This window comes from Populus trichocarpa, chromosome 1, assembly GCF_000002775.5.
Source record: "Populus trichocarpa isolate Nisqually-1 chromosome 1, P.trichocarpa_v4.1, whole genome shotgun sequence".
Lineage (NCBI taxonomy): Eukaryota > Viridiplantae > Streptophyta > Magnoliopsida > Malpighiales > Salicaceae > Populus > Populus trichocarpa.
Window position 1 is genome coordinate 2,092,462 of NC_037285.2, and position 18,830 is coordinate 2,111,291.

At 36.3% G+C, this 18,830-nt stretch overlaps 3 protein-coding genes across 11 annotated transcripts; 2 read left to right on the plus strand and 1 right to left on the minus strand.

Moving 5' to 3' along the window:
* The first annotated feature begins 792 nt into the window (after nt 1-792).
* LOC7487001 (uncharacterized) lies at nt 793-5,284 on the plus strand. Its single transcript, XM_024588533.2, has 8 exons — nt 793-1,076; nt 1,402-1,686; nt 2,076-2,135; nt 2,239-2,448; nt 2,768-2,886; nt 3,030-3,127; nt 4,435-4,556; nt 4,636-5,284. The coding sequence occupies exons 1-8, from the start codon at nt 867-869 to the stop codon at nt 4,795-4,797; spliced, it is 1,266 nt and encodes a 421-aa protein (XP_024444301.1). The 5' UTR covers nt 793-866; the 3' UTR covers nt 4,798-5,284.
* Nucleotides 5,285-7,392: 2,108 nt separating this feature from the next.
* On the plus strand, nt 7,393-10,894 carry LOC18094338 (protein LATERAL ROOT PRIMORDIUM 1). Of its 9 annotated transcripts, none has more exons than XR_008058507.1 (5): nt 7,393-8,294; nt 8,710-8,822; nt 8,913-9,000; nt 9,737-9,839; nt 10,680-10,894. XR_008058507.1 is itself a non-coding variant. In XM_052450425.1 (5 exons), exons 1-4 carry the CDS (start codon nt 7,745-7,747, stop codon nt 9,084-9,086), a joined length of 762 nt encoding a protein of 253 aa, XP_052306385.1. In that variant the 5' UTR covers nt 7,393-7,744; the 3' UTR covers nt 9,087-9,126; nt 10,680-10,894. The 9 variants fall into 9 exon arrangements, 5 of the variants coding, with proteins under 5 accessions (XP_052306385.1, XP_024461814.2, XP_024461807.2 ...); XM_052450425.1 differs by lacking the exon at nt 9,737-9,839 and adding an exon at nt 9,076-9,126; XM_024606046.2 differs by lacking the exon at nt 9,737-9,839 and having other exon boundaries at nt 7,394-8,294.
* Nucleotides 10,895-13,531: 2,637 nt separating this feature from the next.
* LOC7476843 (phosphatidylinositol 4-phosphate 5-kinase 6) lies at nt 13,532-18,380 on the minus strand. Its single transcript, XM_024611774.2, has 8 exons — nt 16,712-18,380; nt 16,120-16,287; nt 15,726-15,891; nt 15,123-15,239; nt 14,839-15,032; nt 14,494-14,705; nt 14,322-14,400; nt 13,532-14,143 (listed from the first exon to the last, which is right to left on the minus strand). Exons 1-8 carry the CDS (start codon nt 17,875-17,877, stop codon nt 13,855-13,857), a joined length of 2,391 nt encoding a protein of 796 aa, XP_024467542.2. The 5' UTR covers nt 17,878-18,380; the 3' UTR covers nt 13,532-13,854.
* Nucleotides 18,381-18,830: the final 450 nt, after the last annotated feature.

The following is an 18,830-nucleotide window of genomic DNA, read 5'->3' on the forward strand; positions in this document are numbered from 1 at the left end:
TGTTTTTTCTCTTTTTTTATTTAATTTGAGATTGGGCTCTATTATTATTTTTTTATTTTCTTTCTATAGAGTTTTTTACTAATTTTAAAGATTACTAGGGTTACCTTGGATTTTTTTTATTTTTTGTTCTTTGTTAAAAAAAAAATTTAGATTTTGTTTTTGAATTAAATTAAATTAATTAATTAAATATAAGCATGAGATACTTACTTCATGATTTTTCGTTTGGTTTGCTTTTTAGTTTGTTGCGCTATCGGCGCGTATGGTCTCTTTCAGTATCGTTGTGCAACATTTTACAGTGATGTTAGAACTATCTTGGTGAGCTTTTTCTAGTGGTGGGGTTATGTCTACGACGGAGTAATAGCGAATCTTCAATAGATTTTTCTTTCTTCTCCTTTCAAATATAATATCGACAACTCATTTTTTTATTGTTTTTTTTTGTTCGTTTTATTTGTTGTCGATGTTTTTTAATTAAAATATTAAATTAATCAAATTTAGTGAACCTAATCAAGTGAATGATCAAGATCTTTATTTTATTTTATTTTTGCTTTTTTAAAAAAAACATTGTCATTGTCTAATATCTATTTTTACATTAAAAAAAAAATAACTTGGGTGTGAGAGCCATTTATTTAATATGAAATTAATAGATTTTGTGTGGTGCATCCATTTTTTTTATAAGAAAATCTGTCCATTAATAAAAAATAATTTCATTTTCCATTTTCATAAAAAAAATCTTTCCATTTTCCAATTTCTATTTTCCAAATCAAAACTCCTCTTTTAAACCAATAATAAATAAAAATCAACTTTATCTTTCTTTCCGACATTTCTCTCTCCCACTTGAAAAGGTAGGTAATGTAGTTACTCACATAATGGCTGCCATAGCTGCAATTTTATCATCAATACCATCTTCTTCCTCATCTTCCAAGTTCTCAAAATACCAATCCCATCCTTCTGTTCCTCCTCCTTGCCGTGTGGTTTGCCGTGGAGGATCCCAACCTCCTCCCCCGGTAACAACTGACTTCCAATTTGCTTTGCATGATGCCTTGGATTCTTCTGGAATCAACACCACTCATGCCAGAGTAATTACAAAATGCCTTCCAATTTCTTTCTTTTTTTCTAATTTTGTTAAAAAAATTTTGTTTTTTTGGATGTTAATAGAAAGTTGTCAAATGGGTTCTTCTTGCTTATTAAATTTGATACAGTTTTAATGAAGTATGAGATTGTGTTTTACTTTTGTATGGTTTTTTTTTTGTAGAAAATTTAGAACCCATTTTTTTTTTTTCAATTATGTTAAAGTTTACGTATTTATCTTTGAATTTGGAACCTTTGTTTCTAGCTAAAATTTTGATGTGGGGTTTCTCTAAAATGGTGAAATTGATAAGTGATTGATTGTTAATTATTTAGGAGGCAAGGCAAAATTTCATGTCACAAATTAAAAGATTGTCAAGCATTGAGAGGGAAATCAGCATTAGCATTAATAGACGTGTTGATTTGGCGAAAACGGCACTTTATATAGCAGCTGAGGATGATTCTCTCATATCACACTCTTCGGTTGCTCTCCCCGTGGATGCTTTCATTGAAAGATTGGATGATCTTTCCATGGGATTCTGCACTAATAATAGCTCTGCATTGAAGTCATCGCCAGAGATGCTTCTGGATAGCTTGGAGAAATTTTTGTATGTCAAGAAGGTAACCATTTTTCTTGCATTTTTTTTCCTTCTAGGTGTTTAGTTTTTTCGGTGTTCAAAGAAGCATTATTGCAAATACAGGGTTTATGTGGAACAAACTGTTTGATTGATTACTTAGTGTAATGAATCCCTGTAGGGTGATTGGTTTGCTTGGTCCATGTAATAATTTCTTGTGTCTCAGTTGCTGATGTCAAAGAAAGGAATTAGGTTGTTGATGAAAAATTTGTTTAGCGAAACTTATTGTATTAAAGATGAACCGAAACTGTTATCCTAGTTTCATCCTAAGTAAGTTTTGACTAGGTTTTTAGCTTTTTATAACTTACTTCCTTGCACTTTGGTACGATGCGACTGTGATTTATATAATCTGGTTCTTTACTTCTTTCTAATCAGGGCTTTCGAAGGAGCACTATGAAAAGTCGATTGGAGCCACGAGCTTTGTATCTTCATTCTGTATAGAAATTTGCCTTCCAGCTTATAAATTCGAACTCTCTACAAGAGAAGAATATTTTGGGACTTCTTTTTTTACTATATTTTAATATACTGTATTGAGCAGGTTTTGACACATCGATCAGGTTCTGCTGTTATGCTTGCACTTATATACTCGGAAATCCTGAAAACGCTTCGGTTATGGAGCCTGTTGGATTTTGATTGTGAGATTTTCTTCCCACATGACAACCATGGTCTTCCAAGAGGCTATCACAAGCAGAAAAGTAAGGAGTCTGATCATCAACACATTTTGACATCACTTACTCTGTTGGAGAAGGTGGGTTGTGTTTTTTCCTGTTGTCTTTTATCAGTTCCTCCAATATGCATGATGAAAGAGCACAAAATTGGGACATCCACATGGTACCAACACAAGTCCAAAGTGATATTTTTGTACTGATGAATTCATGAATCTTGAATAGTTTGTTTTCAGCAACTTCTTTCATTTACAGATGATGTGTTTTTGTATCATGTTGGTATCATGTGTGAATGTCTTTAGTACATTAGGTTAAGCATAAGGTTGTCTGCTGCATTTATACATGTGCAGCATTTTCTAGCTTGATTTTTTTTCTCCTCCTTACATTATATCACGCGTGCAGATTTTGAGAAACTTAAAGGAGGCTTTTTGGCCATTTCAACATGATCATACCAAGAGTTTATTCTTACAGGCAGCACATGCAGCTGACTGTGTTGATATATCAAAAACTTTTGAAGGAAGGTATTAACAGTATCTTGCAATGAATTTTGTACTTTGTGTGCATTATTTTTCACTTTTTAGCTCCGTGAAGCCTTTCTCTTTCTCCTCTTTTTGTTGTAGTTGAGCTTATACTTTTTTTATTTTTATTTCTCTCCCTATTGCAGTGGTGCTCAGCTTGCATCTGCAAAGGCTGCTCAACATAGGCTAGACCGTGGTGTTTGGACTAGTGTACACTTCGGGGACATGAGACGTGCATTATCTGGTATGTATCTATAAGATGAAGGTGCACTTGTTAAATTATTTTTTTTCTGTTTACCATCGATGTCCCAGGCAGTTTGATGGGACTTTGTATTTGAGGTGCCAGACAGGTAATGGCAACATGTTGACATGTGAAACCAAATTGTTCTTTTGCGTTGGCTTCCCAGTGATACTGGATCCATGCATTGTAGTCATTTTTCATTCAATCACCATTATTCACTATGGCAGAAGTTTCAAATTCTGGTGTGTGTGTGTGTGTGTGTTTTCCTTAGTGTGGCTTGGGGGTTGCACACTCTCTTTAATTTGTTGGAAGAAAATCCTAGTCCTTGCCTTACCAGGTTGGGCGGGTATGCTGTCTTCAAGTAGAATATACAATGGCCATCCAAAATGAGCAATTCATTTGAAGAGTTGTTATCATCGTGTCTCCCTAGTCCTTCTTTGGTTCTCTTTTTTTTATTTGACGATGGAGAGGCTTGTGTGATGCTTCGCATCCTCCCTCTGTCTGTTAACTTCCTCGCCCTTTTGTTACCAAAATGCTTGGAAGACAGTAGTTTGCTCAACTTCATCGCCCTTTTGTTACCATGATGCTTGGAAGACAGTAGTTTTCTCCTCCTCCTCCTCCACTGAGTCGAGTTATGGAGTGTGTTACTAGAAAGGTGTGTCGTGGGACCTCCCCATATCCTTGATGCATGATGCTTCATGTGCTAATCAACTTTTTTGGTTTCTCAGTATTAAAAACTTAATAATGGGCTTCTGATTTGGTACGGTTACAGACCAGTGAGCTATATTTGATGCAAGTTATGGCATAACTACCCTGTACACTGGTTGTCTGCTTACATCCCACTTGTATGGTGTCGTGACACAAAGAACTTAGAGAGAGAGAGAGGGATGAGTGGCCTTGTAGCCATGGTGTGGACCAAGATGCAACATAAGTATCCAAAATGTTAAAACTATAAGGATAACTATCATTTTTGATATCCCATTAACTTGAGTGACAAATTGAGTCATCTTTTCCCTTTACTCTTTTCATCAGGGGACAGAGGGAGGAGTGTCTGGGAAAAGCACAGACGAAGATAGAACACAACTATTCAAAATGTTAAACTATTATTATCTTGAGTGGCAAATTGAATCATTAATTTCCATTATGGGATAAGAAATGGAAAGGGAAGAAAGATAGCCATGGATTTTGATACACAAACTATCACATAATCACTGGTTCAAGCAATTGCCACATAGTTGATCACCGTGAAAAAGATCCTCTCAATTGCTTTTAAACTTATATTCATGAGGAAAGTATTGCTTTTGTTGCAGCTTGTGAGCGTTTAATACTCCTTGAATCCGACCCTAAGGAACTAAGAGACTACAGTGTTCTTTTATACCATTGTGGGTTTTATGAGCAATCGCTGCAATATCTCAAGTTGTATCAAGAGAAGGTATGTTTTCTACCTGGCATACCATGACACTTCCATTCTTCTAACAAACTGAAAAAAAAAAAGTCTTGAACTTTTGCAGGGTTCTTCCTTACAAAAACAGGCATCCAATAAATTAAGCAGCTTGGAGGAAGATGCTGTGGAGAAACTAATGATACGCCTTAACCTCATTTCAATGGAGGAAGGTTGGAGCAAGCCCTCACATGTTAGAAATTTTCTTGGAAATAACTCTGAACCTTGGTAGAGCCTCGTATCAGACAGCTCAGAAACAAATCTCATGTTTCAGCACGCTAAGCAAGATAGTTGAATTTGGTTCATGCCAACTGGGAAGAAGATGGTTTGTCTGACTTGATTCTGTATGTCCCACCCACAAGGAGCAGGGAATCTTTAGGGTTTCATTGCTCATCATACTACCAGATCACTCAGAAACTCAGGCAAATTGCATCTAGATGCCGAGTGTTTCAACTGATGCTCCTATTTTTGAGACCTGGCATCCATGAGGGAATGTTTTCAGCTCAACAGTCAAATTTGGGAAGAACTTGCTTTTTGATGGAGGTGCTGTATAATTTATCTCTCGCGATGCAAAAGCTCTAACCACAACACTCCTAACATGTGTCTCTCGCGTATAATACTGTGTATAATACTGCTTAGTTCCATCAAGGGTAACAAGTATAAAAACACAATGTAATGGAGTTGCTATGAAATACGACAAACTCAACACTTGAGATTGAGTGGCTGTGGTGTACATCATATGGTTAGTTGTCTTGTTTATACTCCCTCGTGCTTACAGGTTGATCACTTCAGGATCATAGTGCTGCTATGTGTGAAGTTTTGTTGTGGGTACATAAATCACTTAATTACATGAACGAGATTAATTGTTATATGAACAAGATTAAACGCAATACCTAAGAATTAAAACAGTTCATACTTTGGAAATGATCGACAATTTGAGCCCTCCTGGATCACGTAAAACAGAGTAATCAATGGCGGAGGAGATTCCTTCCTTCATCGCCTAGGCTTCCCCATCTGATCAGGGTTAATACTCAAAAGCAACCGAGCCCACACGCCATGGCCCACCCCACCCCACCCCACCCCACCGGCCACCATGTAATGGAAAGAAGCCACAGCAATCGGTTAACGAGCACAGCGGTGCAGCACTTGAAAATCATTGTGCCCAAAACGAGTAAAAAACAAAAAAAAAAAAGCAAAGGCATCTGAGCAGATGCCTACTCTGCTAGGTTGTAGCCTACATCTATGGAGCCATGTAGACTAGGCTTTTAGACTCTAAACTTGGACTCATAGACTAGGTTTGGCCCACACCTCTCCTTTAATTGTGAGAGTTTTCTACACGTCAGAGAAACCTTTCTATAGTGCCTAACACCTTGGCTTATCTTGCTATATATAAAAAAAAATATTGTTAACCAAAAAACACGTTGTTCTGATACCTGTTGGATGATATGATGTTTGTCGACGCACATTGGTGAAAAATTAACGGGTAATTATCAAATATTAATTAAATTTTTGTATTCGGTATATATAAGTTTCAGTATTTAATTACGAAGAAACTTTTTTTTTTTTTTATACTTCCTGTTTTGAAAATATAAAATTATACAAAAAATATATTTATTTTATATATTTATTTTTTAAAATATTTTTGTCTCTACTATCTATATTTTTTATTATTAAATAATAATCCAATGCTACCTTATCTAGAAAGAATTTCCTTGTGAACAATTCTATATTGATACAGTGTATTAAAAAAATTATAAATTCTTCTAGATACTTAAATATTAAGAAAAAAACACATATATCTCCTGATCATGATGTAGATGAAGATTCAAATACCTATGAACAATTCTACGTAGATGAAGATTTATGCACCAAGATTTTATACTAGCGGTTCTGGCAGGGAATTTCATATCTTTACATACTAGGTTTGAATTTTTGTGTGCATGTCTGTCATTTCCGTAGTGTTTTACCTGTCTGCTGGGCTTGCAAAGTGTTCAGTAGGTCTGGAGATTAGTCGTAGTGCGTGTAAGCAGGCTCGGACACCTGATTAAAAAAAAAATTCAAATACCAAATATTTTAATTTTTATAATTATTACTTACAATCTTATAATTATTACTTGGAATCCTGTAACGACAGAGGAGGTCACCATTTCTTTCCACTGCATCAAAAGGCTACTGGTAAGTAAATAAATTGAAGATGCATCATTACAGATAGGATAAAAGTGACTTAACTTTTATTTTTTTGTACTTTAAAATTAACAGGCAATTATTGCTTCTTAAATTTGGTGGATTAATTATGAGAGGAGAAAAATAATTAAGCCATTACATTTTAGTTCGAGAAATATAAAATTAATGAACATATATTTAACATTAAAATCCTATGAACTTGGATGTTTAATTTCAGAATAAATAAATAAATAAAAATCTATATATTTCCTTATTCATTGATTGAATATGTTCTTGAATCATTTTATGTATTAATCAATATGTTTTTGAGTGATTTTAAAAAACGTATTCATCTTATTAGTATAATGTATTTTAAAAAAATTAATAAAATTGTATGAATTTTTGAATAAAAAGTTGAAAGATTTTCTAATGTATTTTTATACAAGGAGATACAATTTTTAATAATCAAATGCGTTTTAAATTGAGTTTCAAAAATATATTTATTTTGAAAAAATATTAAATTAATATTTTTTAGTATTTTTTAATAATTTTAATATATTAATATAAAAATATAAAAAATTATTTTAATATATTTTTAAATAAAAATTTTTTCATGAATAGATATGGGGCTACAAGTAATAATTCCTAAAAAAAAAAAAGAAGAAGAAGAAGAAGAGTGATTTACAGTTAGAAACAGAGGAATTTCAGCACACAGTAGTTGACTACTAGTAGAAAGGCAACTCTGCAACAAATCTCTCTGTCTGAGCAGCAATAATTGCCTTCATGTTGTACACTTCTATATCATTGTAAGCTTAGCTAGCTAGCTAGCTCATATCCATCACTTAACTGCCATTGCAAGTCTTTTCTTTGTACTATACACAATCATCCACTTACATTCTTGATACAAACCATCAACCGTGGCCACTTCAACTCCTAGTACCCTCACCACCTCCAAAACATGGCCACCACCGCCACATCCAGTCACCACCACTACCTTCCCACCTGATCATACAAACATGTTAGGCCTTCACAACATACTCTTTATAGCTCCACCACCTTCTCCTTTTCACCACCACCAGCCTCCACACATTCCCTCTACTCACCAAATAGCCAACACCAATGATCAATGTAACATTGCAAACAATCAAGAATCTTGGACCACTCTCAATAAATACCAGCAAAAATCTAGTTTTCTTAAAAGGGGTGATTTAAATGTTGTTGGGGATAATGATACTGGAAGGAATATTGGTCCTGCAAGAGCTTGCAGGGACTGTGGAAACAGGGCAAAGAAAGAGTGTCAGTATAGGAGGTGCAGGACTTGTTGCAAGAGTAGAGAGTATGATTGTACCACTCACATGAAGAGCACATGGGTGTCTGCTGCAAGGAGGCGAGAGAGGCTTGGTTGTGGCGGTGGTGGTGGTGGTGACTCTTCTGCTTCTTCTGGTGGTGGCTGTGTTGGTGGTAAAAGGCCAAGAGAAAATGTGACCGCTACATCTAATAGTTTTAGTACTTCTAATAACAATGCTGCTGCTTCTGTCAACTTCGATACAGGCTCTAGTTATCAGGGTACCTCTTTCTTTCTCTCTCCCTCTTCTTTCTCTCTCCCTCTTTCTTTCTGATATATTTGTTCTATGATTTGTAAATTTTAGTGACCATTAGGACTTTAATGCTGATTTGCAAGATTGAGTCTCTCTTTCTCTGATCTTCGTTTAATATATTTTTTGACTTGAGGATGATATAGTTATAATCTTGCATCAAAATAAGCTGTATTTGGTGACGGAATTGATCTTTTCGTGAACAGAAAAGCAGAGATCTTGCCCTTAATAAATAGATTCCAGTGATCCAGAGATCACTTGGAATTCTTCATTTTATATTGATAAAAACTTGAGTTCATACACTGATGGTATAGGTTTGGTGAACTTGAATTTGTTGAAAAGTGGGAAATGGTTAGCTTATTTCTTTTTGTTCCCTGGAATTATAGATGCAAGCTTCAAACTGTCTTTACCTGGCCAAGTTCGTGAACCGGCAGTTTTCAGGTGCGTTAGAGTAACAGCCATTAATAGTGGTGAAGCTGAGGTTGCCTATCAAGCTAAGGTGAATATAAGTGGCCATGTTTTCAAGGGCATTCTTTATGATCAAGGGATCGACGAGAAAAACCTGTTTCCATGTGTTTCAAAAATGCAGTCTGGTGAAAGGACTAGAGACTCCACCTCGCCAATTGTTGAACCATCCGTTGCCTACGCAGCCACAGGGAACCACAGATTGCTTGAAGGTACAAACTGCACCACCTAGTGACTTCAGTTTTCTTAAAGGTCATTGTTTGATTAAGGATTAAATGCAATTGTAGTTTTTAGTTAGTTCTGCAAGAACAGAAGGTGGTGAGAATAATCAGTGCACGGTGAGAAACTATGAGAGGTTTGATCATTTCATTTTGTTATATTTTGATGGCATTCTTTCAACGATGAACATTTACTTGACTCTTTTTTGTTCCATCTTATACCATAAATAAGCCGACGAGACTCTACGTTGTGCTTAAATTTACTGCTGGAGCTTGCAGCAGAAAGGATAATCTCAATAATGTTGGGTAGCTACTTGGCTACTATCTGCAAGGAATTAAAACATCTTGTTTTCTTTCACAGGACCCTTGCTTCATAACCAAGCAAGGGTCATTGTTGCGATGTCACCATCATCTTGGGTAAAATAGAAAAGGCATGGCATGTGAATTACTTCCTCTCTACTTTAATGTTGCATCTGTCTCTTCGATGCAAAAATAATACGAGCATTCCATCCATGATGTCCTTTCTTTTATTTACTTTTTAACTGAAAACAGAAGTTTCTTTAAGACTTTTGTAATAACGAGCTGTTTCCTGGTTGTGTTGTTTTTACTGTTCCATCCATTTCAATATATTTAATTCATTGCAAAACTCTACTGAGAAGCATTTATTTTATGGGAAGACATCAATTATGGTTGAAACATGCTCATCTGACTCCTACATGGTGTTCTTAAGGTTATGCTTTTCCTTTTTGATGGAGTGGAAGGATACTTTCCTAGTTATAAGATCTAGCCTCGTCTGATACGTGTTTTGTCAACCCGGGTACTGGCCTAGCCTGGTCAGTGGAAAACCCTCTTTTTTTTTCTTTTTTTGTCAAAACAACATTGTTTTGGGTTTTTTTATAAAAAAAAAAATCAAAAGTCGAGTTGGCACGGTTCAAATCCTCACTTGCAGTCTGGGCTTTAGTTCGAGTTAAATCTTATAACCATGAAAAATCCCGTTTTTTATTATTGTTTCAGGTTTTTTTAAAGCCAAAAAAAATATCGAAGGTTGGGTTGGCCCGTATCAACTCCCCACCCATGACCCGGGTCTTAATTCAGACCAGGGGGTCTTATAACTATGATATTTTTTTCCCTGCTTCTTGTGTTTGTTACTTTACAAGTAAAACATGACCTGTTTCATGCCGTTGTCAGAATTCTCATCCATTTAGTTACTGCACCAGTACTGATCCTTTATGGCCTCATAAAACATATGTTGAAGTGCGATCTTCTGGCTCTTCAATGGCTTTTCAACCTCATGTTAATCCTGAAATGAACATGCAATAGTAAAGATTGTAAACTATGGCCTCATTCTCATTTTTGCTTTATTATGTTGATATTCTTTTGTAAAACGTAGCCTGACATGGGACTATGAGTAATAGAAGGATATGATTTCTGAGAGACAATGCTTGCCTAACTATGATTTCTTGAAAGAATTAGAGCATCAAACAGAGTGAAATCGAACCTAGAATGCTTAGGGAATGCTAATGGAACAAGTTAAAAATTCATTAAATGTGATTTTTTGCCAAATGATGCTGATGTGATTTTAATTCTGTCCGGCAAGTGTTTATGCTATCCCCTTACTATAGAAGGCAGAAACATGCATTTTCACTGCCTAACCAGTTTCTCTAAATCTCCAGGTAATGGATGAGATCCACTGCTGTGTGGTTTGGCTTCAAGGCATGCAGAAGGTGTGAATCCACCTCTTCTCTTAAATTGTATGTACTGGAAAGGGATTTCATAGTTTTTCCTAGTTTTGCTTCTGAGGTGAAACTCCTTTGGCTGTTCTTAATGCCTTGTTCAGTTCGAATTTTCCCTCTCTTTAATGGTGGACAAAGAAAAATTCTTGGAAGAACACAGTTCTAAAAGTTCATTTTAATGGCAGAGAAATGGCAAAAAAGAAAACAAGAAAAATTTCACTAGACATGTATAGATAAGGCCCAGCAGGAGGCCCTTATACTACGTAATGAGGGAAAATCCCTCCTCCAAACCCAACTTCTGACCACACCCTGTCTAATAGGTGGTGTTCTTAGCTTTGTTTGTTTGAGCCCTTCGGCCCCTTTTGTAACGAAAGGAAAAACAATGGATGGTAGGCATCGGATATTCGCCTTGGTTTGTCAAAAAATTTAGTGTTATTTTTGAAGAAAACAAAACTCATTTTTCTAATACATCCTCTTAGGTTTGACTAATTTCCAAGATTTTATAATTTGTTCTTGGAGTTGTATTCTCTCAGACAATTTTTGAAACACAAAAAAAAACAAAACATAGATGACGCCTCAAAAGTTGCCATGGAGGCTCTACGGCTACTGCCAAACCTGTCGACCAACGGTTTCAGTTTCAGATCGTCAATTCCTGTAACGGCTTGCTTTGTGTACGTGAATCAAGTCATCCATTACTTGTTGTATCATAAAGATAGCATACGGATCATCGTTATTTCACATATTAAATCCCATTACAGGAGAGTATATGCCTCTTCCGGATTGTGAAAAGCCAAAGGGCTTTCAAGAGGTATCATGGGGACTTTGATTTTTGCCCCAAGATCAACCAGTTTAAGGCTGTTAGAGTATTCTACTTGTCGCATTATGGAAATGATCAAAGGGCTGGTCTGCATGGCATGGTATACACAACTGGGACTGTAACTTGGAGAATTAGTAAGGCAGCCAGGGAAGTTTTCGATACTCATAGGTATGATTCAGCATTTATCAATGGATCCCTTCATTGGTTTGCGAAGAGTGATCTTGGAAATCTAACGTGCACTTCAATTTTGAAACCGAGCAGTTTGGATCATTCTCGTTGCCTCCTCCTGATGCTGGTTGGTGTGGTTTGCGGCTCATAGCCAGATGCTGCAGGCTTTAAAGGATATTAAAATAATTATTAATACTTTTTGAATGATTAGGATTTTTTAGGCGGTTTAAAGTTTATTATAAATATATATTATATAATTTTATTTTAATATATTGAAAAACAAAAACCTTTAAACTCATCACTTTTTCATATGAATATAAATACATTGTTGAGCCATATTAAATCTTGTGTTTTTTCTAGTTTCTTTTCTAATGTAATATCCATAGATAATTGCTATATGTTTTTTTTTTCACAACACTGGTAAATATAGATTCCATTTCTTGCTGTTATAGATTTCCTTCGAATAGGAAGACTTATTCTGTTCATCTTAAAGTGATTGTCGGTAACCATATAGAAAATTGTAAAAGCTTAAGCCGATGGCACAATGACCAACTTGGCAGGGATCCTACGTGGAGCGTTCTGTAAATGCCTCCATTCTGGCTAGACAACATAACTTCTTTGACATGCCATGTCTGAGAAACAGGATCTTATAGGTGGTCAAGTTGTTGACATGGTACCTTGCAATCTATGAGAGGCTGTATCCCATGCAGTGATATATTGGAAATTTTGCCAGCCTCAACACTACAGATTGATATTGGTGGGCCAACTATGTTGTCTACATCCCCTTACATGATCTGTTTCTATCCAGCTACGTGCTGCAAAGGCACTCTTGATGTCTTTGAAAAGTTGATAGCAACTAGAGATGGATAATTATCCTTAGAATGAAAAGAACGACAGAATTGCAGCCTTAAATTATATTGTGTGATAATAAATAGGCAAACGCGCGCGCGCGCGCGCACAAGTGAAAGGATCAAGCAGTTCCAGTAGTCAGTAGTCACACATATCAGGAAGGCAAGTGTGAGGACGAATAGGATTTGCGAATTTCGGTCTGCTGTAGTCTCTAGATTTATCAATCTTGAGTCTCCCAGTGCACTCAAGAGCCTTTTCCAGAAATTATATATTGAAAGTGGTTCCAGTTTATCAAAACATTTAGTAAAATCCATGTCCATGCTTTCTTATACGGGAATTTGTTTCCTTGTTCATCTGCTTTTACCTATTGTTGTACTTTTGTATGTATTTCTGATGTATTAAGCATGATCTAGCTGCATTTTATGATGTGATTCTATATAATCCAAGAATGACTGTTCATGTGCTGACAGAATATCTATCATTAGTCTGAAACTGTATTTCCACGAACGACTGTTTACAGCAATGTGTGAACAGATTGGATGGCGAAGTTGCGCTTAGATTGAGTTAATGATTAATCTAAAGTATGTGCTCTTTGATTTCAAGACAAGTCTTGTGCTCCTGCAGTTTCGTTTCCTCATTCCTTCCGTTCTCAGAACTGTTCTTTGATTGGTATGATCACATTTTCTACTTCAACTTCCCAGTTTCTCTTTCAAAACATTCTGGCATAAAGAAAACAATTGTTTTTAGGAAATAAATTGTTGATTTTTCATCCATAAAGTGGATAGCCTGGATTGATTATAATTTTCATCATATAAAGAAAAATCTTATGATGATCCATCTTCATCGACAAAGAGTTTCATTTAAAGATTCAAAGACTCAGAAGTTAGTTCCATTTCACTTTCCTTCTGTACATAGTTTGATTCTGAACCCAGAAACTTCTCGCCTTGCGGGGAAAATATTAGGTCCAAAAAGAATCAATTTCAATATATGTAAGTACTCCACCTGGTTAACTCATTTACACTTGAAACAAGCTCGAGTAGCTCTGGTATATACCTTTCCTATGATATATCGTATGTAACTAAGTTAGTAGATATGATGGTGAGGGGAAATATACAATGCCCGATTTCAGAAAACCTATTCCCAGCCGCAACAAATCATTCCCTGTGGTCAAATAGATGGTGAAACAGTAACCTTTAGTCTACATTTAAGTACTCTCATCTCTAGCCAAGCACATATATGGCCACGGGTTGCGATATGACGATTCTAATCAATCTATACCCTTCAAGCGTCTTCTGCAAATACTCTGAAGATGAAATCCCGAAAGCGTTTTGAGTATTGCTTTGGATCAACGGCAGAGATTGAAGTTGGATCATACTGCATGGACTTGTATGCGTGCTCGAGCTTTTTGCTTATATCATAGTCTTGTAGAATGTCTATGATACCGAAAAATAGGACGACTTCATATAACACCCCAGTTGGTTCTCCAATTAGCTGAGCTTCACCATCTCTTCTCCTGGCTGTCTTTTCAACCCTTGCCGGCATGTTTATACCTAATTTAATGGAAGCCCACCTGCACAAAACATTCAGAATGAATGAGATAAGCCAATTATGGTGTTTGGATTCAAGATTACATTAAGCGCAAAGAAAGTGTACTAATCAAACAATCTGGTATCACTTGGCGGTTGGGACTCTGCAAGACGTTAACAGTAAAGACAGAACTTTAGCTCAATGCTTAAGATTTATTTTACCGAGTGGGATCGATGAAAAGCTTATCCAAATCCACTCTGGAAAGGCGTGGAGCTCCCGATTCAGTTTCATCTCCCATTCCTAAAGATACAGAGAAGATACAGTTTCATTCATTAGGCAAACATTTATACTCAAATTAGAATTAGCAGTGAATTTACATATGACAAGAAATACCTGTAGGACTGTGAAGTCCGGTGGGAGTTCGAAGTCCATTGGGAGTCTGAACTCCAGCAGGAGTGCGAATTCCGGTGGGAGTCCGAACTCCAGAAGTACGAGGGGGTGTGAGGGATTCCCTGTATGAAGCTTCTCGAAAGTGTAGACCAACCAAAAGACTGTAGTCCATTATTCTCTCCTGTTCAAGGAAGTCACAATCTCTGTCCACTTGCCTGCATGAAGGGACACTTCAGGATACTGATATAAACAATAAAAAAAAGTTGAATGGTTCACACAAAGCTATTGTGATCAGAAAATTATAGGATAAAAACAGAATTTGAACTAAGATAAGAGACATCATTTCACCTGCAAAACTCTTGGAACCAAGATTTCTGCAACCGAAATATGTAATTGAGATCAAGGTCCTTGAGGGTTGTTGTTGGATCAATTTCTGACTCAGGTTTAGAAGTCATGCGACCGTGGGACGAACCTTTTAAGTCAAAGCGCCGATGAATAGAGAATTCAGAACAAAACAGATTCCCCATAATGACAAATCGGACCTGTCCCAAATGAAGATTGATTTCATCAAAGATTCAGGAGTTGGACAAATGTTTCTACCAAAAATTGGAGTTTTATGCCCTTCACATTACCTTCTTCTGATTCGGCCCTGTTAATTTTACGCAATGAAGACCATAAAATTTGGTTACTAGAGTGTTCTCAAAAGACCGAACATGATTATAGTAGGCTGGCAGCATCCTCAAGAAGACCTGCAAGTACATTAGCCAGAGAAGGCAAAGCATAAGAATCCTTGCTTTATAGAATCACGCAGAATAACTTAGAAAATGGAGGATTCATTCTGAAATTGTAGACAAAATGTGATACGATGGTGAACTACTTAGAGCCCGTATCGCATTGTTGTAGTGGTTGTTTTTCAAAGTGTTTTTTGCTTGTAAATACATTAAAATAATATTTTTTTCAATTTAAAAAAAATTATTTTTGATATCAACACATTAAAACGACCTAAAAATACTAAGAAAATAATTTGAAACAAAAAAAACATTCAATTTTTTTAAAAAACGCTTTTACACCACAAAAACAAAACAGTGCCCAATCATGAATGCCAAATTCATGATACACCATGAAGTTGTTGCATAGATTGCAAATTGTCGTAGAACTTAATCATGGAAGTGGAAATTAAAGCTTATATATCTCAAGTTCAAAAGGAAAACAAAGTGAAGAACGATGATACTAACTTTTACTTCTGCCTTCTTTATTGTCTTTATCATGTAGCGATCATCATTTGTCAGGTAAAAAAAGCTTCCACTTTTTCCCGGGGATGAGAGTTCCCTAAGTGCATCATTCCCACATATCGATAACATGTAATCAGCTGCATCCACATTGAACAATTTCCTAAGAGTCCTGAAAATAGGATCATTAGCAACTGTCAGCCCTTATTTATACCAACTGAAGAGAGAATGATGATGCTAAGAGATAAGCGTGCCAGGCTAGGGCAGTCAGCTATCCAATGAAATGTTCCATGAATCACAAATATACACATGCAGGATTAAATTGAAATCATTTTTCAGGTCTAATTAACCCTAGCTAAAAGGTGTGTTTGGCATGGCGCTTGTGTAAAAGGAAGATGACCTGAAAACTACAGGGCAATAATCCTTCCATTTGAACTCAGAAGACTGGTGAGGTGGGGTGTGCTTGGATCCCTCTGATGGAAATTTAGTCCAAACTTTTTCTTTGGGATCAAATGCCGAAGACTTCAGATCAAGAGATATAGCTGGAGCAGGCCGTCCCACCGAATGTCTGCCCAATCACAAATGTTTTATCAGGATATAGGATGATCTATTGATTGCCACCAACTGGGAGTTGGGAGCATATCTAAAAATCAAGATTATGTAAAACATAACAAATGCCGTCACACACACACATTGAGAGGCAGAATAGAGCAGGAAAAGAGCGTTTATGGAAACTTTGCAACAGAACAATTTGCTAGTACAGATTAGCTATCTAGAATACAAATTTGTGAAGCGCTAAACTATATGCCAAGCAAAATTTGATATTGAATACATTACCAACAGAAGAAAAAGCATTAGTTTTGGCATATATAGAAGAACGCGTTTGGACTCTGAAAAGGCATCATACCAAATTGTTACAGCCAATGCTTGATAGAGCAGAGCAATAAGATGGAAAAGAGGAAACAAAGAAGCATTTACCAAATCCCAAGTACCTTATTCCCAACTGCAGATTGAGCATGAGTTCATAATTCTTATGCCCTTTGGATATTGTTTCCCCTTGCTTCTTCACAGGCTGTGTTCTCCATTTAGATATTTTTGGATCCAATTCTTCAACTTGGAGATTTCCAAACCCTTCGTCTACATCCCTCAAATCCCCATCAACCCCACCACTATAAACATCACAGCCATCTAATGAAGCCACGCTGTAGTTACTCAGCCTCCCATCCACTGATATCCTCCTGAGCCTTCCTTCACCGCCATTTCCTTTCACTGGATTAGCATTCCCTTGATCAAGAACCCCAGACCAATTCAACATCTTCTGCGATGGAAAAATTGACATCTTTTCACAAGTAGAAATCTTACAATCGTTCAAATCCAAAAACACCTCCTGGGGATCCCAATCCAAATTCCCTGACGCAGACCCAGATGGATAATAAGTCCCATTTTGCTCATTAGGATCTTTACTCCAAAAACCCACATAAAAATTTCCGTCTGACCATCTAAAACTCCCATTTCCTTTAGGCAGTCCATCTTGCCAAAACCCATCATACCTATTCCCATTGCTCCAAATCATAGTTCCATTACCATTCATCAACCCACTCTTCCATTGACCAATATAACGATTCGAAGTATTCCATTGGTACCTTCCATGTCCATCTTGTGAACCTCTTCTCCAATCACCATCATAACAATCACCATTAGCATAACTCTGTGTACCTTGTCCATGTCTCAAATTCATAACCCAGTAGCCTCTATAAGCATCACCTGAAGAACCTGTAAAGGTCCCTCTACCATCCATATAACCCCCCTTGAAATCACCCTCGTAGGTCGCACCAGAAAACCAACCAAATTTACCCTTTCCCATTGTTTTACCTTTATACCATTCACCAAGATACATGCAACCATCTGTCCAAAGATATTTTCCATGTCCATGAGGGAGGTTGTCAAGCCATAGGCCTGTGTAGAAATCACCATTACAAAGGGCCTTTTCTGCATGGTGTACAGGTTCTTTACAAGGAGGATCATCATCATCTACATGAGCTACTGCTGCTGACATCATGGTGAGAAAGACACTGTTGTTTTTCTTCTTCTTTGTTGCTTGTGATTTCCTAAGTTTTGCTTCCCATGCCTTTATTATGCCAACGTTCTCTATGCTCATTTCTCTCTTTCTACCTACCTACAAAGACTCATTCTTTGTTCTCTCTCCTCCCTTCTCCATCTCTCATTGTCGTTGTTTCGTACTAGTTTTCAAGAACGACATCTGCATTTTTGCAGCAAACCAAGAAAAGGGGAGACTTGGAAGGGAACCATCAAGACAAAGACAAAGACAACAAGCTGTATCTGTTTTGTTTTGTTTGTTTCTTGAGATTGTTTATGTGTTGTGTGTCCTATTTTGCTGTGATGGTTTGGTGAAATGGGCTGTTTCTAGTTTTTTGAAAAGAACAATGTTTAGTAGAGTTTTGCTGTTAGATTGAAGGGGAGAGCAAAAGGAGAAGTTGGTGATCAATGCTTGCCTTCAATTTGTTCCTTCCACTTTCTTTCTTTTTGGGATTTTTCCTTCTCCCTTTTTTCTTTCCCTTGTTTGGGTAAAGATTCAACAAGAACAGGTTTCTATGATGCCGGGTTTGTCTCCTAAAAGAGCTAACATGCCAAACAATTGGAGGTGAGAGAGGAATGGTGGTGGGTGATGTAGTTAAATTCCATTTATAGTATTAGTTTCATAATTATCATCTTTTATCTCACATTTTCAATGTAATGATTCTACAATTCTATCCTTACATTTCTATCCAATTTCTTTAGTGTTCCACCATGCTATTTTTGGAATTTAATTTGTTTTTTTAATCATCTTTCAAGTGTCCCATATTTACTTGTTGTAACTTATATATTTTTTATAATTGCCTTGGGAAAATGTTTGGTTTAATTTAATCAACATGTGACTACTCTCTTTTTTTTAAAGACATTTGCTTTGTCTATTATTTTTTTAATAAAAATTCAAAAGAGATAGCCTAGTTGGTTTAAATCAGGTCAATTATATTATTATAAACTCTATCAAGTGAATTAAGTTTTATTAAGGTAATATTTTTTTAATTTAACTAAAAATTTAAATTGAAT